The sequence below is a fragment of the Gastrolobium bilobum genome, unplaced genomic scaffold, assembly GCF_033153095.1.
Source record: "Gastrolobium bilobum isolate Gb01-03AN ecotype WA unplaced genomic scaffold, APGP_CSIRO_Gbil_v1 utg4519, whole genome shotgun sequence".
NCBI classification, from domain to species: domain Eukaryota; kingdom Viridiplantae; phylum Streptophyta; class Magnoliopsida; order Fabales; family Fabaceae; genus Gastrolobium; species Gastrolobium bilobum.
In genome coordinates, this window is record NW_026898712.1 from 185,204 (window position 1) to 210,790 (window position 25,587).

General features: G+C 35.0%; 3 protein-coding genes across 7 annotated transcripts; 1 reads left to right on the forward strand and 2 right to left on the reverse strand.

The window, feature by feature from the left end:
- Positions 1 to 3,879: 3,879 nt before the first annotated feature.
- LOC133318590 (3beta,22alpha-dihydroxysteroid 3-dehydrogenase) lies at positions 3,880 to 13,494 on the forward strand. 2 transcript variants are annotated; one of them, XM_061520602.1, is made up of 8 exons: positions 3,880 to 4,576; positions 5,572 to 5,721; positions 10,187 to 10,432; positions 11,849 to 11,935; positions 12,065 to 12,143; positions 12,577 to 12,691; positions 12,777 to 12,905; positions 13,170 to 13,494. In XM_061520602.1, the coding sequence occupies exons 1-8, from the start codon at positions 4,055 to 4,057 to the stop codon at positions 13,273 to 13,275; spliced, it is 1,434 nt and encodes a 477-aa protein (XP_061376586.1). In that variant the 5' UTR covers positions 3,880 to 4,054; the 3' UTR covers positions 13,276 to 13,494. The 2 variants fall into 2 exon arrangements, with proteins under 2 accessions (XP_061376586.1, XP_061376585.1); XM_061520601.1 differs by having other exon boundaries at positions 12,577 to 12,683; positions 12,775 to 12,905.
- A 714-nt stretch (positions 13,495 to 14,208) lies between these two features.
- LOC133318588 (nuclear pore complex protein NUP88) lies at positions 14,209 to 20,160 on the reverse strand. 4 transcript variants are annotated; one of them, XM_061520599.1, is made up of 11 exons: positions 19,880 to 20,160; positions 19,648 to 19,799; positions 19,369 to 19,491; positions 18,305 to 18,449; positions 17,376 to 17,437; positions 16,934 to 17,150; positions 16,518 to 16,821; positions 15,913 to 16,229; positions 15,737 to 15,784; positions 14,966 to 15,215; positions 14,209 to 14,718 (listed from the first exon to the last, which is right to left on the reverse strand). In XM_061520599.1, exons 1-11 carry the CDS (start codon positions 20,150 to 20,152, stop codon positions 14,438 to 14,440), a joined length of 2,172 nt encoding a protein of 723 aa, XP_061376583.1. In that variant the 5' UTR covers positions 20,153 to 20,160; the 3' UTR covers positions 14,209 to 14,437. The 4 variants fall into 4 exon arrangements, with proteins under 4 accessions (XP_061376583.1, XP_061376581.1, XP_061376582.1 ...); XM_061520597.1 differs by having other exon boundaries at positions 15,913 to 16,821; XM_061520598.1 differs by lacking the exon at positions 15,737 to 15,784 and having other exon boundaries at positions 15,913 to 16,821.
- A 2,154-nt stretch (positions 20,161 to 22,314) lies between these two features.
- LOC133318624 (uncharacterized) lies at positions 22,315 to 24,978 on the reverse strand. Its single transcript, XM_061520647.1, has 4 exons — positions 24,367 to 24,978; positions 24,008 to 24,270; positions 22,672 to 22,850; positions 22,315 to 22,575 (listed from the first exon to the last, which is right to left on the reverse strand). The coding sequence occupies exons 1-3, from the start codon at positions 24,641 to 24,643 to the stop codon at positions 22,785 to 22,787; spliced, it is 606 nt and encodes a 201-aa protein (XP_061376631.1). The 5' UTR covers positions 24,644 to 24,978; the 3' UTR covers positions 22,315 to 22,575; positions 22,672 to 22,784.
- Positions 24,979 to 25,587: the final 609 nt, after the last annotated feature.

The following is a 25,587-nucleotide window of genomic DNA, read 5'->3' on the forward strand; positions in this document are numbered from 1 at the left end:
GTTCTTCTTCCATTAAATTAAAATAACCAACATTCTCTTTAGAATATACACATATTTCAAACACAACAATACCGAAGAAGGATTAATTATTAGCCTTAATAATTTATTATTATTATTATTATAATATAATAAAAAAATTAAAGTTTAAAGAGAGATAATCGCCAATTTTTGCCTCTCTCTTGATAGGAGGACAATTTATGTCAACGGATTATATTCGTATTGAGTTAAATTTTAACATGAACACAATACGATATGATATAAATAATATGTGCATCTCAAAGTGTTCCACTTATACGTTACATAACATGATTTAAATAATCTAAAAAAAATTAATGCAAGTTAGTGTCCTGTTTGCAAGTTGATATATAATATGAAACAAATTTTTTCTTATCAGGTTTTGTTAATATGAATATGATACAAATTTAAAAATTAATCAATCCAAATATAAATTTCCCGTGTTGAGTTATCGAGTTGTATTGATAATTGTCACCTAAATCTAAATATTTAGACGTGTTGATGTCAATATGTGACATCATTTTCTGTAAAGCCTGAAAATGGGAGAATGCGAAGGACTATTTCAACCGTTAAAATTGTACATTAATTTGTTTTGAAATCAAATTTCTGTATTCAACAAAAATCAAAGAGAAAGAAATATTTTTTTCATTGCATAACTCAAATTAATAAAAGAAAAGAAAACCATATACCCATATCGCACATGATATATCTAATCTATTTATTTTAAAAGCTTCTTATAGGGATCATCATTTTCACGGGTTTGTTTAGTGGGTAGAGGGATTCATGTCCGTTTAGGGGGGTCCATGCATTTTCTTTTTTTCCACATGGGGACAATGTGGTTGAAGTAACATGTTATCATCACCTTGTATGACTACCATTATGCCCTTCATTATATACTAGTTTATCCTATTAATTAATGAACATAATCTATAAAGTATGGCTGACAACGAAAAGGGAAGGTTTAAGCGATTTTCTAGTCACTTTCTAACAAAAACCCAAACTATTATGAGGGAAACCAGCTCTCTCTTTTTTTTGTTTCGATCAATGGGGGTCAATAACAACCATTTCGAATTGGGTATTTACATTCTCTTTATAAATATTCATAATTTTTAATAAAATCTTACCTATTTGAAAATTTTCCCGTGATCTTCTTTTTGAATTGAGTCAGACAATTAACCCATATAACTAATAACAGTTTATCTACAATACGAGATTAATTTAAAAAAACATGTTATGTGATTTATTCTAGATTTACACTCATACAACAAGTTGCTAATTAACAAACCAAATCAAGTTTCAATAACGACCACCGTTTTCTATATATGTTAAAAGGGTCTTTTGACCAAATATCATTAACACAAATGGTAAGGAGCTTGTGTCTCTTAATCAGAGGTCTCGAGTATGTGTAGGAGCAATTGCATCTGCGGAAGCATATGAGACCATTGTGATTTGGATGTATAGGATCATCATAGTTTTATTATTACCTCTTGTAGCGCAGATTCGAGATGATGCTCCACGAACTAGAGTCCTTTTCGTCACAGCACGAACTCACGAACTGATCTCCTCAGCCTCGCAGTATGAACAACCTCCTTGAAATTGGACCGTGACAGATCTTCCAGACTATGTCTCAAGGGAAAATGGAAAGTGTGTGAGCACTCTCTCACTTTAAGGAGATGACCTTACCTCAACCTCTGCAACCACCTAGTGAAGACTTGAAAGACTGATGATTATAAGTGTAGAATATATATGGGTTCCAATAAACCCTAGCCCCAAGCAGAGTAAACTTTAAGTTTTTTAGGCTCTTCTTACACGCTAGACCATATTGGGCTTTAGTGAAAGAGCAAAACCCAACAGTATGAGCCCTGAATTTGAAAAAAATGATCTTAGAGCGTGCCCCCACTTGGGTCTGATAATACTCGAACCGAATTAATCCAAAAGATAAACCGATTGAGGGAATTAAAAAAAAAAAAGGTGTCGTTGAATTTTAGGCGTTTTGGATAATAAACTAGATGGTACACTACATGCAATTCATGGCCACCCCACCAAAAGGGGGGAACAATTAGCTAAGCCTACCCTAGGATACAATAAAATTTTGGCTACCGGAAACGTGTCATTTTTGTTTTCTAGATTGTGGGCCAAATAATACACATGCATATCACTTGAAAGAACTTAAAGGCAAAAAGTGAAAGCGAATCGGAAAGATAGTATGTGGCTGCATCATTTTCTTTCTTCCATACTCTTTCAGTTGTATGCTAGTTGGTATCCATGGGTTACAAGCACAATAGTCTCCAAGAAATCGCTCATTAATTTTGATTCTTGTATGACATGAAGTTGTGGGCTAAATGATTAGTTGCTTCTAATTAAGTAGAAAATAATATCCCATCTTCTCTAATTAAATACAAATTATACAACGAATTGGGTCATGGCGAAACATTATCAACTTTAGTAATTTCCTTTCACCGTATCAATTATTAAACATGTTGAAGTAACATAAGATATCCAAACTCACAATCAGAAAAATAAGTCATTCTTTGTGTTTATCTTATAAAAGAATAAAAGAAAGAAAGAAAAGTATACGCGAATACGTTACTAGCTTCACATATCAACAAGGGAGCATCAAACCTCAATGCTCACGTCAACTTACGAAAAACTCACTGTATTTATATAAATTAATTAAAAGAACAATTTAGTGATTGAGTGTTAAATAAATGCAATGTAACGATTGGAAGTAAGTAGCATCGTGATACAATTCGGTTAATTAGTGTGAAAAAGAATCATAGATTGCAAACAAAGCCAGTTCTATTTTTATAATCAGAGTATAACCATCAAAGAATAATCCATCTCATAATCTTATTCATTGGTCAATTTAAAATATATAACCAGAGAAAGAAACTATACAAGAAAACAAAGTGATTGGACATCCCCGTAATAATTTATAGGGCTTGATGTTTTTTTTATGTATTAGAAGATAATTTTATCTTTTAAACATAAAAATATGTGAGACTCACGTAAGGCCATGTGAAGAGAAGAGACAAAAAAAAAAACATGAATTCTATGAGTGTATTTTTTATACAACTAGAAGAGGTACTCCTTACCAAAAAAAGGAAGAAATATAGAAATATAGAAAGAAATAAGGGTTTATTGTGTGTCATTTAAAAGGACACAAGTTGTGTGCTTTTAGTGACTTACACAGAATATGACTGGTCATACTCTGTGTAATTCTGAAAAATTATTATTTTTTCACTTTACACGTCAGCAATGTGACTGAGGAGAGAAAAAAAAGCAACTTTTCATATTTACACAAAGTATGACCGGTCATACTTTGTGTAAATTATCTAAAAAGACACAACTTGTGTCCTTTTAAATGATATTTCTTTTTCCCAAGAAATAATCATAAAAGTAAGGGTAGTGTAATTATGTTACTTTTTCTGTATTTAATAAAAGATGTACCGAGTGGTCGGTACATCTGTAGTACTGAAAATATTTTCAGAACTTATATTTTTATATGTGTAGTAGATAATTTTATCTCTTACCGTATAAGAAACATTAATCTCTGATTTATATAGGAGGGAAGAAGACAAAAAAAGAAGAAGGAAACATTGAAAAAAACAACAACAACACATTAGTACATATATTCAACATTTATCCTTTTTGTCCATTTATTATTTGCATTCTTCATTGAAAAGTTTAAAAAGGAAAAAGAAGTAAGAAGGTAAAAAAAAAGGATACTTTCCCACGTAAAGTCTTATCCTGAGAGACAGAAAGAAAATATTTTAAAGAAAAAAAAAAAAAAAGTGTCAAATTCTAAAGTATCACCACATTTATTTCTTCCCATACATCTTCTAGACTCTGACCACATAATAGAGGGTACCCCCACCCCCTCGTGTGCTCTTTCATCCTCCATTAATGTCCTTTCATTCACTAACTTCAAATTCTCTCTCTCTCTAAAGAGTAAAACCACCCCCTCTCTCTCTATATAACAATATATATACACATAAACACTTGTTTTTGGTGGATTTATCTTCCTCTAAACATTCAAATGGCTTCTTTTTCAACACTGTTTTTCTGTGTCATCATCATCTTCATCGTCTTTCTCTTCTTCCTCTTTCGAAAATCCCGTTACCGGCGGCTCCGGCTACCGCCGGGGAGCCTCGGCTTGCCCTTCATCGGAGAGACCCTGCAGCTCATATCCGCTTACAAGAGTGACAACCCTGAGCCTTTCATAGACCAGAGAGTGAACCGGTACGGTCCAATCTTCACCACCCACGTTTTTGGCGAGCCGACAGTTTTCTCTGCCGAACCGGAGACGAACCGGTTCATTCTGCTGAACGAAGGGAAGCTCTTTGATTGTAGCTACCCCGGTTCGATATCGAACCTGCTTGGTAAGCACTCTCTGTTGCTGATGAAGGGTTCACTTCATAAGAGAATGCATTCACTCACCATGAGCTTCGCCAACTCATCCATCATCAAGGATCATCTCTTGGTTGACATAGACCGGCTCATCCGGCTCAACTTGGATTCCTGGACCGACCGGGTTTTTCTCATGGAGGAGGCCAAGAAGGTTAGGGACCCTTAATTAATATCCTTCATTCCATTCAATTAACTTTTCTTAAAATGAAATACATAAAATAAAATTTAATCAAACACATTATATTTTGATATCGGTGTCAAACTAAAAAGTTTCACACCAAATTTTAACAATTAATTTCAGTCAATCTAATAATTATAATTTATTAAAATTTAATAATTAATCAACAAGTGTGAGCAGTGAACTTTTGCACTGATGTCAAAATATCCCGCCCAATTAATTAACTTTCCCAAATCAAATTAATTTCCATGTAGCTAGCATGTATATATATATATATATTGAGTCAACTCGGCCTTGGATCGCTCGAGTTACCATCATCATTTCATATGGGGTGTGTGTGGGAGGTGGTGGACCAGGACCAGCTTTCTGCACATCATGATTTTATTATCTGGATCTTGTTTGTTAGTTTATTTTTATATTTATTGAGCTCAAAGTTAATTAGCAACTTTTGTCCAAGTGCCTAACTAGCACTTTGAAAGTTTAAAAGCTTCTCTCTCTGTTTGAGTATTTTTTTTTTTATTTTTTTTTTATTTTATTCAATTTTGGGTTGATTAATTAGTGAAAGTTTTATTTAATTAATTAATGAGTTAGGGAATATGACTATGGTTGTGATGTACTTGATGGAAATGGGGATGGGGACTCAGATTCTACAATGTGTCCAATTCCCTTGCTCACAACAAGTCCTTACATCACGTTAACTTAACCGAAAAGGTTTTTCAGCTTCAAAGATAATTATTATTCTGTATATATAAAACATTAGGTCATCATCATATAGTGCTATAGCATGCACATATATGAATATCTTTGTATATATGATATGACATGTTGCTTTTTTCATTTCCTTCGCTAATAATACTACTATTTGTTTATTCCCTTAATTGATAAAGATGTTTATGTAATGATAGTGATGATATAGATATTTTTGTTGTGACAACATTTTTGGTTCTGTTGGTGTTAATTACTTGCAGATAACATTTGAGTTGACAGTGAAGCAGTTGATGAGCTTTGATCCTGATGAATGGACTGAGTCTCTAAGGAAAGAGTACGTTCTTGTGATTGAAGGATTCTTCACTCTCCCCTTTCCTCTCTTCTCCACCACTTACCGCAGAGCCATCAAGGTGTGCATGCACCTTATGAATTTCTCCTTTTTTTTAAATTTCTTTTAAGAGAAAATTATTCTTATGCTATTAGAGTAGCATTAATTTGTTAGGATCCTGATTGTAACTATCACGGTTTGTTACCTTGTATATTAAAATAGATTAGCTTGATTTATGCTTTCTGTTCCTTAGTTTTAGCTGATTTCCTGATGTAAATAGATTAGCTTGATTTATGCTTTCTGTTCCTTAAGTTTAGCTGATTTCCTGATGTAAATAGATTAGCTTGATTTATGCTTTCTGTTCCTTAAGTTTAGCTGATTTCCTGATGTAACCAATTGTAAATCTTGGTCTATATAATAGACCCAATTTGATATATCATCAAGCTGCGAATGACAGCAACTTCTGTTATGGTATCAAGAGCTTGACGATCAACAAGCCTTCATTTTTTTTTTTTTTTCATCATGACTTCCGCACCTAAAACCTTCAAGGTTTCTGATTCTAAGTCACCCTTTTACCTGCACCCATCCGACAATCCTGGTGCTGTTCTCACCACGGTCATCCTCCGTGGACAATCCAATTATGAAAATTGGGCTGCTCATACTTCTCTGCCTTCGGTTCCTTCTGAGCCGTCATCAGCATCCATCTCCATGGCAGATTTTACACCAGAAGTTCTACAACATCTCATGTCCTTGGCTGTCTCTTCTGCCCCTCCAGTTGATAAACTTACGGGTAAAATTTTACACCCATCTTGGATCATCGACAGTGGTGCATCCCAACACATGACGGGCACACTCTCCTATCTATCCAATGTGCATTCTATTTCTCCTTGTTCTGTGGGACTGCCGAATGGAGTTCATGATATTGCTACGCAATGTGGCAGCATTAATTTGGGCTCTTCTCTTCATCTCTCCAATGTTCTTTATGTCCCTTCGTTGGCTTGTAATTTGATTTCTGTATCTCAGCTTCTGCGCCAGTCTTGCTTGGCATTGTTTGTTAATTCTGTTTGTTTGATACAGGACCTAAAGCAGAAGAGGACGATTGGAACGGGTGTTGAACGAGAAGGGGTGTATATATTGTGTGCATCATCAGCTTCTGCTCATGTTGCCAGTACGTCAGATTCTGCAGCACTATGGCATCGTCGTCTAGGACATCCATCTTCCCGTTATTTATCTTTGTTACCTTTTATTTCCAATGCAAACAATTTGGCTCCTTGTGACGTTTGTTGTAAAGCCAAACAACCACGAAGTCCTTTTCCTATTAATAATAAACGTTGTTTACATCCTTTTGATTTACTTCACTGTGATATATGGGGGCCATATCATATGGCATCTACAACTGGTGCCCGCTATTTTTTAACTGTAGTCGATGATTTTAGTAGACATGTTTGGATTTTTTTGATGCGCAATAAAACTGAAACTTCCACATGTTTACTTCGGTTTCTCCACTTGGTTCGCACCCAATATGATGCATCTGTTAAGCGAATTCAGAGTGATAATGGGACTGAATTTTTGTCATCTGTAGTCCAAGAGGCTCTCTCATCCTACGGTATTCATCATCAATTATCATGCACTTACACCCCACAGCAAAATGGACGCGTTGAACGTCGTCATCGTCACATCCTCAACGTGGCTCGTGCTTTGCGTTTTGATGGTCACTTACCTATATCTCTTTGGGGAGAATGCATCTTGACCGCTGCTCACCTCATCAACAGGACACCGACTCCACTCCTTGGTGGTCAGTGTCCCTATGAAGTTTTGCATGGCACTCCACCAAAGTATGATCACTTACGGGTCTTTGGGAGTTTATGTTACACTACTGTTTTACCCAAACCACATGACAAGTTCGCTCCTCGCTCCCGTAAGTGTGTGTTTGTTGGCTACCCTTTCAACAAAAAAGGATGGAAGGTCATGGATATCTCCACTCATGAAATATTTGTTTCTCGTGATGTTTTATTTCATGAAACTATTTTTCCATTGGCTGCAACTTCATCTGCACCTTCTGTCCATGTACCGTCACCACAAGCTGTCTTCACTGATTATGATGTGGCACCTGTTACTGCTATTGATACTCCCACAGCGGAGCTTGATGACAGGGGGAGTTCGTCCTCCCCAGTTCCGGGTTCTATTACTTCATCCACGGATGTCCCTGGTTCACCGGTTCCGTTGACAGAACCCAACACTGCATCTGTGGCAGATATTCGTGAACAGCGTGCCAGACGTCCCCCATCTCATTTAAAGGATTATGTATGCAACACAATGACTACACCCTTTCCTCGTCTCTCCACTTCTCCAATCGACTCAGGTATTCAATATTCCATTGATCATTATGTTTCTAATGCATTATTTTCTTCGCACCATCAGATTTTTCTTGCCGCCGTGGATAGTAACCTGGAACCCAAATCATTTAAAGAGGCTATGCAATATCCTCATTGGCAGAAAGCCATGCAAGCCGAAATTGATGCATTGGAAGCCAATCATACTTGGCAAATTCAACCTCTCCCTTCTGGTAAGAAAGCTATTCCATGTAAGTGGGTGTACCGCATCAAGTACAATTCTGATGGAACCATTGAACGCTATAAAGCGCGTCTGGTTATTGCTGGGAACAATCAGATCGAAGGAGAAGATTACACTGAGACTTTTGCACCGGTGGCTAAAATGACAAGTGTGCGTACATTTTTATCTGTAGCTGTAGCTCGAAAATGGAGCATTTTTCAGCTGGATGTTCAAAATGCCTTTCTCCATGGCGATTTGGATGAAGAAGTCTTTATGCGTTTTCCTCCCGGTTTCTCCCAAACCAAGTCTGGTCACGCCTGTAAGCTTCAACGTTCACTTTATGGTCTCAAGCAATCCCCACGAAATTGGTTTGCTAAGCTTCGTAGTTCTCTCCTCAGTTTCGGCTTTGTTCAGTCTCGTGCTGATTATACGTTGTTCACTTACTCGACTGGTTCCCATTATGTTGCTATACTTGTCTATGTAGATGATATTTTGTTGGCAGGTAGTGATCCTTCTCTCTGTGACCGTGTCAAAGCTCATTTACAAACCTGGTTTAAAATCAAAGATCTTGGTCCCCTCAAGTATTTTCTTGGCATTGAATTTGCTCGAAGCAAGACCGGTTTGTTTCTTACTCAACGCAAATTTGCTTTGGATATTCTTAAGGAATGTGGACTTCAAAGTTGTAAACCGGTTGCTTATCCTATGGATCCCAATCACAAGCTTGCTCTTGCTGAAGGACCTCCGTTTGATGATCCTAAACGTTATAGACGTATTGTTGGCCGTCTTGTATATCTCACGATTACACGACCAGAACTTAGTTATGCAGTTCACACACTTTCTCAGTTTTTGCAGCATCCTATGCAGATACATTACGATGCGGCTATTCGTGTTCTTCGGTACATTAAGTCCAATCCTGGCCAAGGACTCCTTCTTCGATCTGACAGTGATCTTCTTCTTCGTGCCTATTGTGATTCGGATTGGGCTAGTTGTCCCTTGACTCGAAAATCAGTCACTGGTTATTTTGTTACTCTTGGACATTCTCCTATTTCTTGGAAAACCAAGAAGCAAAACACAATATCCCGCTCCTCTGCTGAAGCTGAATACCGTGCCATGGCAGCTGCGACTTCTGAGCTTATTTGGTTAAAGTCTTTTCTCAGCTCTCTTGATATTCCTCATGCAGCCCCTATGCAACTGTTTTGTGACAGTCAGTCTGCTATTCATATTGCTTCTAATCCAGTGTTCCATGAGCGTACCAAGCATATCGAGTTAGATTGCCATTTTGTTCGGGACTATCTTCTCAGCAAGACTATTTCTACTCAACATATCCCCACTAGTTCTCAACCCGCAGATATTATGACCAAAGCACTTGGATCCAAACAATTCGATTTTTTGACTTCCAAGTTGGGCATCTCCTCCCTCCATGCTCCACCTTGAGGGGGAGTATTAGAGTAGCATTAATTTGTTAGGATCCTGATTGTAACTATCACGGTTTGTTACCTTGTATATTAAAATAGATTAGCTTGATTTATGCTTTCTGTTCCTTAGTTTTAGCTGATTTCCTGATGTAAATAGATTAGCTTGATTTATGCTTTCTGTTCCTTAAGTTTAGCTGATTTCCTGATGTAAATAGATTAGCTTGATTTATGCTTTCTGTTCCTTAAGTTTAGCTGATTTCCTGATGTAACCAATTGTAAATCTTGGTCTATATAATAGACCCAATTTGATATATCATCAAGCTGCGAATGACAGCAACTTCTGTTATATGCTATATTAGCATGAGCTAAGTTTTCTTTCCTTACACACCTTTCGATAAATGTGTCATATTTTATTTATTTATTTATTTTCAGTGGTGGAACTCACAAGTCTCTTTTTATGATATGAAATAATTTATCTCCTTTAACATGAGATTAATAAAACCATTCTTTTAATGTAGTAATTATATAATAATATGGGGGTGAAATGCATGTAAGTGAATATTGAATTGAAAATTGTAGGCAAGAAGGAAGGTGGCTGAGGCACTAACGTTGATAGTAAGGCAGAGGAGAAAAGAAAGTGAAAACAAAGAGAAAAAGAAAGACATGCTTGGGGCACTTTTGGCCTCCGGCGACCACTTCTCCGACGAAGAAATTGTGGATTTTATGTTGGCATTGCTCGTCGCCGGCTATGAAACCACCTCTACCATAATGACTCTTGCCGTCAAGTTCCTCACCGAGACTCCTCTAGCCTTAGCACAGCTCAAGGTACATATATAACTCTTGGCACAAAACATTTTATTTTATGAGTTTTATAATTCTCATTCAACACGAGAATTAAAATCTTCCTACACACCATTCAATTTTCGTGCTAATGTGAGTCTTATACATAATTTTTTCTAACATATGGATCTCACATGTTTTTTTTTCTCTATAACATAAGATTTCAATTCTCATGTAACTTGAGAATTATAAAACTTGGGAAAAGTGTTTGTCATTTTAAATGACATAACACTCTGTCCTTTTAAGAGAGAGACAGACACAGAAAAAAAAATATTTAAATTTTAAATTAAAAAAAAACCATTCACTTTCTCTCTCCCATGATTTCCATTTTTATGTGTCTATCTCTCTCCTAAAATGACATAACTTATGTTATTTAAAATGACAAACACTAAACCCTTATTTTATATATACTTTTTTTTTTTATCTTTTGACTTCGATATACGAATAAAAACTCTTAAACCACGTTTTAATCAATGATGATTTTTTATTTACTTATGATGAAATGATTTAATTGGGGTATAGTGGACCGAATGGTTGTGGCTGCCACAAACCCCACCACTCTGTCGATGTCCATGGCCACCTCCACGTTACACCGTGTGGTGTTGCTTCCTTTGAACCTCATTTTCGTTATCTGATCCTCTTTACCTCAGGGTCTCCACCCTAACCCAGGATTGGCTTCTTTTTTTATTTTATTTGTTATTTTATATGCAACTGATATAATGTATGAGTCCTCCTTCAAAACATTTAAGTAAAATTTTATGAGTTACTAAGAAAAAATACATTAACAAATATAATCCAAGAATGGAAAAGTATGAAGTATCATGCGATTCTTTTTCTTGTCATGGTCTAAGAAAATGGGGACTAAATTATTGTCTTTTCTATTCATTATATAATTTTTTTTATATCAAAACATTGTTTTAATTTTAAGTCTAGATTTCATATATTAGGGAAAATAAATAAGTGCCTATTTTTTTTTTTCATGCCTACTTTGCTTATACATGCATAACACTATTAGATGAGAATCTTGAAAAAAGAGAAAAAGAGTAACAGTTAATTGAAATTCTGATCTAACAATATTAGAAAATAGCACTACTTGAAAAACAAGAAAGGGTACAATATCCTATCCGGTGAAACATGATAGAAAAGCAGAGAAGAAAAAGTCATGTGAGAGACATTGGTGGAACGTAGGGGCAAAATTATTACATCCAAAGCGCACGCTTCGTGTTGTTCTTTTGACCTTATGGTCTGTCCGTGTGGTTGAAAGACGAAAACACCCTTGTCACAATGCGTCATTTGCAGAAAGTAATTTGTTTAGTGCAGAACTTGTTCAGTCTTATGGCATGGGAAATATAGGACCAACTTCAATTATATGTTAAAATATCTGATTGTGATGTTTGGCAGGAAGAGCATGACCAAATCAGAGGAAGGAGTAACCCAGAAGCAGCACTGGAATGGACAGATTACAAGTCAATGGCTTTTACTCAATGCGTATGTAACTCAGTCCTCAATGTGTAAAAAACACTACGGATACTAAATGCAACAAGAAGTTCTATTAATTTATCAATGTCTATTACTAATCTTGTACTTTTTTTCTTTTTTCTTTTTTGTGCGATACAGGTTGTGAACGAGACCTTAAGGGTGGCAAACATAATCAGTGGAATATTTAGAAGAGCAATGACAGACATCAACATAAAAGGTAGATTAATGTTTGTTACGTTATAGTAAATAATTTTATCTCTTATACATATATAAAAGTATATATAAAAGTGTATGGACCCTATTTGGGATAATGTGAAGAGAAGACACAACAAAAAAAACATAAACTTCACACACTTTTGTGTGTGTATGTGATAAAAAAGAAACACTAATCCCAAAGGTAAATCACCTCAAAAACAAAGTAAATGAACTATAGCCAATTATATATAAGAAAATGTATTTCTTATGTTGTTGCAAATTTTTTTTTTTATAATTATATATTTTCGGAACTATATAGTTATAATCGGAAAACTATTTTTTTTTGTCTCTCTACATCAACGGAGAATAGGTACATATGAAAAAAGGACCCTTATATATAAGAGACAGAGCGCATTTCAATTTATAACATAGTTTCAATGCCTTACTTGTAATAGGCTACACGATTCCTAAGGGATGGAAGGTGTTTGCATCATTTCGTGCAGTACATCTAAATCCTGAACATTTCAAAGACGCACGCACCTTCAATCCATGGAGATGGCAGGTACCTCAGTACACTTTATTACTAATCTAACGTTAAGTTATGCTTAGATTTCTATTTTTTCATTTGCTTGCTTGTGACCAAAATTGATCAGAGTAACTCAGAAGCATCAAGCCCTGGGAATGTATATACACCATTTGGTGGAGGGCCACGCCTATGCCCTGGCTATGAGCTTGCCAGAGTTGTACTTTCTGTTTTCCTTCACCGCATGGTCACTTCCTTCAGGTACAAACAGTTAAGGTGCAAGTGTTAGTGTTTAATCACTCAAAACAAGTAAAACTAGTTTCTTCTATCACTAATGTTATGCTTTCAATTAAGGAAAATATTTTTCTTATTTCTTTGGAGATAGCTATACACTCATCGAATTTTGTGCCAGTTTTTTTCATTTCTTTTTTCTTTTATTTTAAAGTGTGGATCCCATATATTTTTCTCACACACGTAAGAGAACTATCTCAAGCAGATTAATAACTCCCTTCAATTAAATGGCAGTTGGGTTCCTGCAGAGGAAGATAAGTTGGTGTTTTTCCCAACCACAAGGACGCAGAAGAGGTATCCTATTATAGTGAAGCGTAGGGAAGAGTCAGAACATGTATAGAGCGATATGAGAATTGAGCAAAACAGATAGAGAAGGCCAAAAAAGAAGCTGGGAGTGTAGATCAGTTTATAACCAGTTAATGTTCATTATATATAATTACTAATAAAATTATGTCTACTCCTTCGGCAGTTTGTATATATATATATGATCTTAATTAATTTTGTCTAAGCAATGCTGCGCAGAAAATTCGGCCAGAATTTTGACCTCAGTTAATTTAATTTAAGGGTGGTTATTAAAGCCTTCTTGTCCTTCGTTGCTGACTTGCTACCATAACACAAAACAAACAGATGTAAAGAAAATTTTACGGATAGGCCTGCTTTGATTTTTGCACTGTAACATTGATGTAACAGTGTTGGACCTGTACGTACCTGAAGACCAACCAAGAGTATATAAGAACAAGATGTTTCCACTTTAGCTTTCCTTTCGAAATCGAAACAAAACAACCAGGCAAACTTATGGGTATTTTAATAATTTATTATGCATGGACTCTAAATATATTATGACATAATTAATAATTTTTTTATTAACGGTTATGATTGTTTACTTTTTCTTAATGAATCCCACTTCAGAGAACCACATAATGAAACCTTCTATGGCTGCTCAGATTGAAAACGACTCTGCATTCATCAGCCAAAAAGGAGAAAAATATTCTGCTTTATGCTCCCTAACTGATATAGATACCATCACTTATAGCTTAGAATTGCCCGTCCGTTTTATTCTCTCAGAATGCTTCAGTTGGGGCAGGCATAATGATTTTAATCACAAAGATGGCAACTCTTACTGTGATTATGCAATATACTTCGATGACTCTCTTCTAACATTATTTCACACTATGCCAGTATAGGCAGTAATATTATTATAGCGTTGGAAGAGATTATTCACCTCTGTATGGACCAGCACATACCCTAAAAAATCCAAGTACTTTTTGCTATAGGCAGTAATAGCCTCCGAGAAGGAAATTGAAAAGCTTTTCCCGCATGTTCTACTTCAATACAGAGTAAATACCAAGGTACCCCGGCATTTCTTCTCTGATTCTGACAATGAAAAGGAGTTAGATACAACATACAAATTTTGCTACTTCAAAATGTTAACAGTAATTCCAAAATCTCTTCCTATGAAACACACCCGTCCTTCCACAGAAAGTAAATACGATAGGACAATTTTAAAGTATAGGCAGGCTTGATTCTCTGCTGCTTCTTTCTTTGTTTCTCAATGTAGACTCGACAACCTTAACTTTCTTTGAATTTTCAGTATTTACAAGCGAAAGTTTTTCAAGTGATGATTTGAGCATGGATAACTGATCATCTCCAGCACAAATTTTCTTGCCTGATATTTTCTGTTGTTGGTGACTAGATTTAGAAGCTTGCGCGTGCCTTCTCAGCCTTGCACTTAGTGCGTCAACAGAAGAATGCAAAGCATCCAACTCAACTTCCTTGAAGTGGTCTGGAAAAGATAAGGGCATGATTTAAGTACTTCTAAAAAGTTTTCAGTAGAGAGAATAACAATAGATAATGCAGAGGGGTATAGACGATAGGTAAAGGAGAAACTGAACATAACATATTTAAGTCCAGGAGGATATAATGTAAGAAGCATATGACTATTGCAATCGATTATATGTGAAAAAAAAAAAGGTATTCAAAATGCCATTAACGGTTAAATACTAAAAAATAAGGGATCAAACATCTATTACCAAGCTCAGACTTAAACTGTCGCTCTGCTGTGGACAGCGGTTTTTTGTGAGCGCAAGGCAAGTTCCTTAATTGTTGCAAGCGCTCTTCCAAGGAATCATGCATTTGAATTGCACAATCTATCCTTTTCTGTAATATAGACTGTTTCTCCTCAACTTTCAAAAGTTTCTGCTGTGCATCACCTATACGAGAATATTGGCCATTAATTATTCTCTTCAACTGAGGTGCATGATGCTTGAGCTCCATGTGAACCTAGTAGTACAGAAAGAGCCGACTGTTATTCACAAAAAGCATACCTGTATTCAAATATGCTTGTATAATCCCATCTACTTTTAATGAACTAACTTAATTCACATAATTTTTTAATAATAGACAAGCTCTAATATATTCTAAAGAGATCTCATGCAAAGATATAGCACAAGTGATCATCAGTAACTCTTTCCTTCATCTGAAAGAATTTATTGTCAATTATGTTAACCTAATATATTCTCTCTTTTCTTTTTCTTTTTTTTTCCTCAATCTATTATTATTATTTTTGGGGGGTTCATCGGCCTTTGATCCCAACTTGTTTGGGATAAAGGTATTGCTGATAGCTTTCAGTAGAGATATCAATGACTATTGGCCTAAGATTACTATTTCATTTTAGGTCAAATGTTATTTGAGAATACAATTGAAATAGCAAATAACAGCATATTCATGCCATAAAAAAACCACTCCCCATTAAACCCCGACTAATGAAGGTGGATGAGGGTAATCCTTGTACGTAACCTTACTCTTGCGTAATTGCAAAGATGTTGTTTCCCGGATTCGATCTCTGTGACCTTTCAATCACAAAAAAACAATTTTTACCACTACTCCAGTCTTAGAAAATATGATAAATATGCAAGGTCCAAATAAGGAAACAGAACTCAACCAACATTAAAAGGCTGGGACATGATGGTAGTCCTACCTTATGGGCATACTCCACATAAGTTTCATGAAACAGCCTGAAATACTGATGTAATGTTGATCGGCCTTCAATTGAATCAGCAGCAACAGAACGCAAACTTGGAGAGGCACGAGGAACAAGTACCTCTTTGGGCCCACTAAGTAGTTCTTTGCTAATTATTGTCGGTATATCTCTCTCTTTTGATTCCCCCTCTGATTGAATGAGTTTCTTCTCCATCTCAATACTTACTGGAAGCAAGAGGTTCCAGGTTTCCATCTCAAGCACAACACACTCTTGAGAAAGAGTAACGGCTACAATCCACGAATATCCAAATGAATCTGACAATGACACAAAACCACAAAGTGAAGGCTCTGAGGTGCATCCACTCTGGCAAGTATTTAGAACAGGATGCACAGAAGGTGTTCTCATTGTATCATCCTTTCCATTTGTCTGACTAGTAAATGGAAGAAAATGCAACACTATTGAGTCAATCCCTCCATCATGAAGGGAATATATTCTTTCTGGCATAAGGGTATCAATGAACAATGAAATATTATAACTACTTTCTGCTCTTTTTGGAAGAGCCAAATCAACAACAGCCAGTCTCAGCAGAGGGGGTGGATTACCCGACCAGGCATTATGATCAAGCTTCTCCGGACAGCTGCTGGCAATCGACTCACAAATCATAGCAAGGCCAAGAATTTGGTCATGGGAATCAACACGAAGACGAGGTGGACTACCGATACTCCAGACAGGTTGGATCTCATCAGCTAAAGCATCTATCTGTAATTGCCCACCACTCCAGGCAGTCACCAAAATAGAATCTTTGCTGACTAAATTGTAGAGAAAACTAATTGCACGACCTTCACATTCTGCACTACGACTAACTGAATCTTCATTTCTGCCCTGACCTACTCTTCGCAGAGGTCCCTACAAAATTAAAGCAGAAAGAAGTATATGCATATGGAACATACTGTTAAAGGCAATTTTCCGTCTATTGATAATACAACTGACAAAAGTCTAACTTAGAATATATGTATACCTGCAAGACAAGAGATGCATCAAATAAAGCATAAGCTTGAGCTCTTAGCATGGACAGGTTGTCTCCTTCAGTTTCTTGGTTTTGTAACTCGGGAAATGTAGCTTCAAACCAGGAGATTGCCAACTTTGAATTACTAGCTGCTACCGAGTTGGCTGATGTTAGCCCAAATGTATGAGCATCATTATATATTTCTAATAAAGACTCACATTTGAAGAGACTGCAGATAAGCAGACAAAAAAGCATCACAAATGTAGAAGTATCGAGAGTAGCATATGAGCAATTTAAAGAAAATAATTGCATCTAACATGAACCCAATGAGCATTAAAATGGGCAAGACATAGATGTAGTAAAGCAATTTTTTGTCAAATAATCCAGGAAATATTGATGATATCTTAGCAGCAAAAGAAGAAGACGAATAGGTGAAATATGAGCAGTAAAATACCTTCCAAATGGAACCACTGGGCAAATTACATAGATATCCCCATTACTGAACAAAATTAAAACCTGTTCAATAGCACAAAATATAAAATGTTTAGAACTGAAAAGTAAAGTCACAAGAGATTGAAATATAGTTCAAAAATACTTAATAATAACAAGTCGAGATTAAATAGGGAGTAGTTTTTAATACATACTGATAACAAAGTCAGCAACCCCAAAGCATCAATGAATCCTTTCATAACAAAGGTTTTAAACATTTAGATCATTAACCATAAAAAAATTAAGAAAATATTGTCATAAATCAAAGGAAAACACCTACACTTGTTCACCAAAGTCCAAAACCGAACAACATTACATAAATTAAGGACAATCAACCATATGTAAGTGTAATATAAGGCAATTACCAGTAATGAACAATCTTGTTACCGACCAACTCTCCCCAAAGTTAAAGTTCTTCCGTGAAAGTTTATGAATGGTTATATATATATTGCATAGGCCTACCGTATCCATTGTGCTGAAATTCAACTTTTATTCAACAATTGGGGAGGCAAGGATCCACATGGTCATAGAGGCTACATACCATGTTGATGCCTCAATAATAAACTCTTCCAAAAACTAAAGTTGTTCGGTGAAAGCTCTAGAATGGTTTTACATCTGACGAATCTCAAAGTATCAATATCAATATCAACAACACCTTTATTCCAAACAGCAAATGTCATAGTATGTTCTATAATGAATAACTCTCAAAACATGGTAACCAAATGATCAACGTAACAAAGCAAAAATCTCTTGGACAAAAACAAGGAAATGAAAATGTATAGCAAATGATAGGACTAAGACAAACCAAAAAGATTAACATCATGGATTTTGAAGGGGAAAAATGGACCAAGAGTATCCAAAAATTAAGTTAATAAGAATATCAGCAGAACTTACACTAAATCGGTCCCATAAGTGATCTCCCCCAAAAGAAAAATCAACTGGGCACACTGATGAGGCATTTCTGGATCTACCTGGCTCCACAGGCTGTAAATAATATTCTTGCTCTGGTTGCAAAGGATCCACAGCAAGATTAAAAAGCCTACAAAGATGAGTTTGCAATTAGAGGGAAACGTGACAACATAAGACTCAGTTGAATAACTTCTTATCCAAGCAAGAAAGAATAGATATAGACAAAACAGAAGGCATCTGTATGAAATGTTGGGGTTTAAACTTAAAACATAATTTTTTTATGGTTAAGGAACACATAATGCATGTGAAAAAAATTCAGTCAAAAGCCAAGAAAAAAAAAATTAAAACGTTATGGTCAAATTTAATTAGTAGAAATAAGGATAAGAGAATCTTTATCTGTCAAACATGTCAGCTAATGGTTTGGATGGAATTTTCATTTTCGTCATGGAGACAAATAATAGTAGCATGTATCAGCTAGGCTCGTTATCCCCTTATTAAGGTTGATGACATTAACAGACTCCAAATAATAATGTAGCGCATTTGTTATTGAATATTTTGTTAGATATTACAGTATCAAACTGATCTTTCCTTCCTTATGAAGTTTGGTCTCCGAAGTTCTGAATTTCAGCAAATCTTAACTACTTAATGCTTCTTAGGCTACTCCAATGTATTTCCTAGTGTAACATAAAAGAAAGATGACCCACTGAACAATCAACATTACGCTTTAGAGGTCACTCTAGCCACATAGTAAAAAGCGTAAATACCCTTTTTGGTCCTCAGCAAATTTCATGATGCTCGCTTTAGTCCCTAGCAAATAAAAAGACTATTCGTAGTCTCTAAGAAATTCAAAATGAATCCATTTAGTTGAAATCGTGGTCCCTCACAAATTCAAAAAAGATTCATATTAGTCCCTCAAAAGGACTAAGATGGGTCCACTATGAATTTCTTAGAGACCACGAATAGCCTTTTTATTAGCTAGGACTAAAGCGCGCGCATCCTAAAATTTGCTAAAGAACGAAAAGAGTATTTATTCTAGTAAAAAAGCTTACCGGAAAACTGAGTCAGAAGAAAGGATTCCCAAATGAGTATCACTGTAAGGGTGCCATAACGCTTTTAATACACGAATATCATTGCTTCCGGTGGAATATGCTTGAGAACCAACTGTTATAGTCCTGAAATAAGATAATCAAAATAAAATAAAATAAGGTAACATACAACAACTGTGGACTAGGACAAGTATTGAAGAAACATCAAAACATGCTTAACTAGAGTTAATTCATAATAAGGAGCAATAGAGAGAAAACATATTCAGTGATTTCCAGTTGTACCTGCAAATCAAGTTTACGTCCTTTTTGGATGTGCGTCCATAGAGGTACATAACAGAGAGTCTTTCAGAACCAGAAAGTAGCATAGCTGTTCCATTCCTGTTGATGGAGATTTTCTGAACATCAAAGGTGGGCGAAACATCCGCTTGCAAAACCTATCGAAATTCATCGCCGATTTTAACAAATTCGATTCACATTTCTACGAAAACCTAAACGAAAGAAAGAAGAAATGGACCTTAGAGGGGGAAGCGGCGAAGACGGAAATGGGATCTGGATCGCCGAGTCGAAGAGAGAGGCGATGGAGGAAGTTGTTGTTGGAATCCCAGAAATAGAGTCGAGAGGCTCCGTCCCAGGCCAGCAGGTTTCCGGCGCCGGTTGCGGCGGAACCGCCGCCTGCGGTGGCGGTGAAGAGAGGGTGTTTGGGAAGTGGGACCCATTCGACTTCGTCTTTCGGAGTTTGAGATCGGCTTGGCTCCGAGTTCGGCTCCAAGTCCAACGTGATCCTCATCGTTCTCCTTCTCCACCTTCACAGTTGAACCCTTGCTGCTTTTTCTTTCTGGCGGGTTCCTAGATGATTTAAAACGACGTCGTAATCTGTTTTAGTTTGATTTTGAATAATTTGAAAAAAAAATTTCTCTCTCTCTTCGTGGGTTGAGGGGTCCAATAGAGGAAAATATTTAATATGTTCCAGTACCACCTAATGATTTGGTGTTCCCTCTCACAATATTAATTTTTCTTTTCCTTTTTACCTCTTGCTATTTTTCTTCTTTTCCAATTCTACCATTCTATTTACACTAAGGAACCACCTAAAAAATAGTGGTCCCGGACCACAATAAATTCTCTCCCAAAAGAGAGCCTTGGCCATTGTTCGTGATGAAACCCTAATTCTATTATTAGCATCCTAAAATATTCCAATATATGAAAGAGAGACTTTCTTTTCATGGGAATTTTTATTTTTCTTAGAAAAAAAAATTAAAATATTACTATTTTAATAAATAATTACGAATACATAGCTGTTTCGAAACTATTTACGAATTTATTTCACTCATTCACGTCTAAATTAGGCGTAACTATTCACGTCCAAATTAGGCATAACTATTCACGCCCAAATTAGGCGTGACTATTAACGCCCAAATTAGGCTTGACTATCAAGGCATTCAAGCCTAATTTAGGCGTGAATCATCTCGTGTTGACACATGACAAAAAAAGTTAACTTACGAACCGTAAAACTTTGGAAAGCCATAACTTTTGACTCGGATATTCGAATGAGGTAATTTTTTTTTTGATTCCACATAACTTTTCGAGATCTACGCAATGACATCTCATTTGATATATTTTATCTCTCACAAACACGATTTAAATTTACAATAATTGTATTATATAGTGTATTACAAAAAAAAATTAAAAAATTATTATTAATAAAAAAACAAAATAAATATTTAATTTGTGATTTAAACTCAAAAATCAATTTGAAAAATCTGTATTAATAAAGAAATAATTAAATAAATATTCTAAACACTTGGTAGAATATTATATAAATTTGTATATATTTTAATAATTAATTACGAATAAGTTGTCGTTTTGAACCTAATTACGAATATATTGCACTCATTCACGCCTAATTTGGGCGTAAATGAATGCAATAAATTCGTAGATAGTTTCGAAACTGCTATGTATTCGTAATTATTTATTAAAATAGTAATATTTTAATGTTTTTGACATTTTTCTTATCAATTCTCTTTTATACTGCAAAGTTTAGGATGAAAAACATCTAGAATCAAATGCAATTATGATAAATGGAAGGATAACCAGGTGAGATAACCCTCATTTACTTACTCTTCTCCTCTTGAAAAGCCAATTTGATATACCCTTAATTAAATATTAAGGTTTACGAGATTTCATATAATTTTTCACATAAAAATAGTTTCTGGTTTTTTTCTCATAAAATCTATCTTTTATTTTATTTTATTTTTACCACCATTTTTATAAGGACACGTAAGACTGAATTTGGTATGCTCTTCAAATTAGAGATGAGAAATTTAACAATAATTTAATATTGAGTTTTTAACCGAAGCTTTATAAATAGACTTCTCTCTCTTGTCAGGCAATATTCAGAATCTCATATTATTCATTTAGTAAAATATATAAAGGAATTTAACGTTTTTATAGTGAATATAGATAAGTTATTTATATTTATTTTCAAAACAATGTTATTTTTGATTGAAAAATTAAAAAATTATAATGAAAAAAACTATTATAACTCTGAAATAAATTATAATTACAAAAATATCTTAATTTTTCTCCAAAACGACATCGTTTTGATCTCAATGTAGATAATTATCTATATTGATTGTGCAAAAACCAAACCCATATATAAATTAACAATTTAGCCAAAACTTGACATTTTTTATTTTTCCAATAAAAAAAAAACTAAGTCAGTTAACATTTGATTTTTTTCTTCTTTTGTTTAAATATTCATTTTACATCACGCGATTATTTTTTCAACTATCAAGAATTTATTTCAAAAGTTTAAATTTGAGAATATGAGAATAAATAGGAAGCTTTATACAAGATATATATAAATCCCTTGACGACAAAAACATTGAGTTAATGCAACAATTAATTAATCGAATTCAATCATTCATACTTTAAGTATGCATTTAACCAGTACAAACAATCCATTCACACTTATATATATACAAAAAGAAGATATACACGAAACAAGGGGGGAAATGAAACTAAAAAAATGTGAAACATTAAAATATATATGTATATAAAAAATGTTACATAATGGCCAAAGATGAAGCTCTATTGTTTACATATATGCCTAAACACCATTCAACAACTTTATGTATCATGGTAGCGGTAAAGTGCAAACTAGACTGTATTCAGTGTTAGGTGTCAAGGTTACTGGGTATCCTTAGGATAAACCTGTAACAAGAGAAAAAGAGTAGCAATTAGGTTTTGTTTTCATAAATCACAATTTCAATTTACAACAAAAACAGTTCATCTTTAAAAGATAATTACCGTAGCATCCCTTGACGCACATAAGAACTTAATATGAATAGCTGAAGTTGTTAGCTGAAAATCTATAGGTTATTAGTTGATATCTCCAATAATTTGTTAGTGCCATAGTGGGTTCATTTGACTCTTTCTTCTTGAAGAATCTTCGGATACCTGGGATACCCATTTTTGCAAGCCGAAATCTGCACAGATATCAAAAGTAAAACATGGTTAATGACTTCATCACTTTTGTGTTTGTTTAGATAAACATGTAAATATGACATGTGAAGCACGCGTATGAATAATTTGTTTATATCTTCTGACTATGTGAGAGAAACCTATCATTAATTATTGTTAGTGGGCAGCCTCCAACTTGCTGAATGCCAATTGGGATGGCAATATTGAAGGCCATGATCTTAAGGCTAGAAAATCAAGATTTAACATCAATAGAAGTTAAAGCATCTATGCACATGATCAAATAATATACCAATATATTTGTAAGTTATAAAATAATACTCTTCCTAAGTAGTTATTTTGGTTTAAAAACAAATTTATTTTAAAAGACTTTTTCCCAAATTATATACAGTCAACTTTGGTAATCAATTAAGGGTGGCTAGTTCCATGTTATGTAGATTCTTTGAACACAAGGCCGAATGAGACTTGAATAACAAACCGAAAAAAAAAAATGAAAAGAAAAAAAAAAACAGGGTTCACATGTGAGAGTGAGACCAAGTCATATTTCTATCACAAATTCACAATCAGCATGTTTCTAGACCAAAATAATTTTATCAAAATTATAAACTATGATTAAATATTGCAGGTTTCAACCGTTTTGGAAAAGTAAATTTAATGGGAAAGGTCACTTTTAGACTATTTGATGAGTATCCTCTCCCCAATTTCCAACCAGCTCAATTTGGCTGTCTCGAAAAGTCAGCAAACTGATATGTTGCCAAAGCTGAAAATAAATGGCCAATTTGAATTCTGCGTTCAAGCATTCAAGAGGAGAATTAGTGGTCCTCCACAAGCAAACATTGTCATCTAAGTATTTGGTATTGACCTTCCAGAAGAGAGAATGAGATTTCAACCCTTCTATACTGACGCCAATAAATAAGCACCCCTAATGTAGTTTCCTTATTCTTCAATTGAGTACTTACGTGGGACCTCATTACCTCACTAAAATTCCCATTATTTCCCATCATGATCACCAAAACAATAAAAAAAAAGTTGGAAATTATCTTTATTTTTTTTCATTAAAAGAGACTAATTTACAAAATTATACAATTTTGCAAATTTATCATCTAATCTGCCACCTAAACACTCAATTATTTTGAAGTTTCTGGAATATGGAAGAGACACTTACAGATTCAATGTCAATTTTGTAGACCAAAAGCTTTCGTCTTTCTCTGCAACTTGTTCTGTAGGCCACAACAATATGCCCCACAGCCAACGCACAAGAACACACGAACAAAGCTATTTCGGAGGCTCCAACATACTCACTTCGATGGCTAAAGATGTAAACAGCTTTGAACGAAACAAATATCAGAGACAAACCAGAGCACATAGTCGTGATCCCCAAATAGGGTCCTCGTGAAAGTCTTGGTCCATCACACAAACTATAAACACCTACATAGAAAAACCCAATATTCAAAATTCAAAAGGGTCCTTGAAAATAATTCAAAAATTGCAACTTTCTCTTTTTATGTATGTACAAATACTTACAGAATATAATGAAGGATCTTATAATGGAGACGAGGGGTATATCAATGAGAGAGTATCGAAAATCGTAATTGTGGAAATGGGAAGAGAGAGTTTCCAAGGAAAGAGAAGCAGGTGAAAGTGTAGAGAGCAAAGCAGAAGGAACAAGTGCATCAGCAATAATCAAGAGAACCGGTGCTGATAAAACAAGAAGCGAAATAACCATGGTGATCAAGAAGAACACAGTCTTCACACCCCTTAATATCCTTTTGGATTTCTCTTCCTTTGATGAAAAACCCATCTTTGGTTGGTTCCTATGATTTGGTTCCAAATCTGTCTCAACTTTTGTGGGCTTATAGCAACCAACACCTATGTGTGTTTGATTATGTGTTAGTTGTTGTTGTTGTTGTTGTAGGTTCACTATGTTGTGTTCACAAGGCCAACGAGGGAAATCGAAGCCTTAAAGAGGTTGAAGAATTAGAGAGAGAAGAAGAGGGTGCAAGGAAGGTGCAGGCCAAGGTGCAGCAATTTTGACTTGACTTGTCCACTCCCTAAGTGATGACAAATGTATAAGACTTTACACGCAGCCCCCTTATCGTTCATATAGAGGAGCCCCAAGACATTGTTACTTTCTCTCTCTACCCCAACGGCAATACCTAAAAGCTTAAACTACAATTAACTATATCATCTCCAATGTTATTTTATTGAGTGAGAATTATTCCCTGTGAAACCCCACCATCAAATTGACTTATAGATCTTTTACGCGTACTCCACGTGTTGTTCCCAATAATATCGGATGCACACAGATTTTACACATCATCTCATATATATAGGAATTAATATTTTTTATATTATAAGAAATAACTTATTTTTTTACTTACATATAAAAATGTGTAGACTCCGCGTAGGGTTATATGAATTAGCAAACTCTGGGTACCACTGTTATTGGTACTTCTTTTCTTAAATTAGAAAATAATTAGTATACAAAAGGAAATAAATAAAAAGTAAGGGATTAAAATGAAAAACAAACTTCCTGTTTTAGTAATAAAGATGCACCTAACTCAATACAACAGTAGCATTTGAAAAATTTCCCATATGAAAAAAGAGAAAAAAAAAATAGACCCCACACACTGTGTATATATAAAAGATAATATTATCTCTTACAACATAAAAATTATTAATGGGCAAGGGCGGTGGGGGTGGCGGGACAACACTTATGTTGTAGGAGAGTTATTTTCTCCTACC

Excerpts from the sequence above, each read along its gene's own strand:
- LOC133318590 (XM_061520602.1), top strand. The coding sequence starts at position 4,055 with ATGGCTTCTTTTTCAACACTGTTTTTCTGTGTCATCATCATCTTCATC. Across the intron at positions 12,692-12,776 it reads TGGAGATGGCAGGTACCTCA|TAACTCAGAAGCATCAAGCC; the intron begins GTACACTTTATT and ends AATTGATCAGAG. Across the intron at positions 12,906-13,169 it reads CGCATGGTCACTTCCTTCAG|TTGGGTTCCTGCAGAGGAAG; the intron begins GTACAAACAGTT and ends ATTAAATGGCAG.
- LOC133318588 (XM_061520597.1), bottom strand. The coding sequence starts at position 20,152 with ATGAGGATCACGTTGGACTTGGAGCCGAACTCGGAGCCAAGCCGATCT. Across the intron at positions 16,822-16,933 it reads ATGCATCTCTTGTCTTGCAG|GGACCTCTGCGAAGAGTAGG; the intron begins GTATACATATAT and ends TTAATTTTGTAG. Across the intron at positions 15,216-15,736 it reads ATCTTTGCAATTACGCAAGA|GTTCACATGGAGCTCAAGCA; the intron begins GTAAGGTTACGT and ends CTGTACTACTAG.
- LOC133318624 (XM_061520647.1), bottom strand. The coding sequence starts at position 24,643 with ATGGGTTTTTCATCAAAGGAAGAGAAATCCAAAAGGATATTAAGGGGT. Across the intron at positions 24,271-24,366 it reads AAGATCCTTCATTATATTCT|GTGTTTATAGTTTGTGTGAT; the intron begins GTAAGTATTTGT and ends TTTTCTATGTAG. Across the intron at positions 22,851-24,007 it reads ACAAAATTGACATTGAATCT|ATTTCGGCTTGCAAAAATGG; the intron begins GTAAGTGTCTCT and ends ATATCTGTGCAG.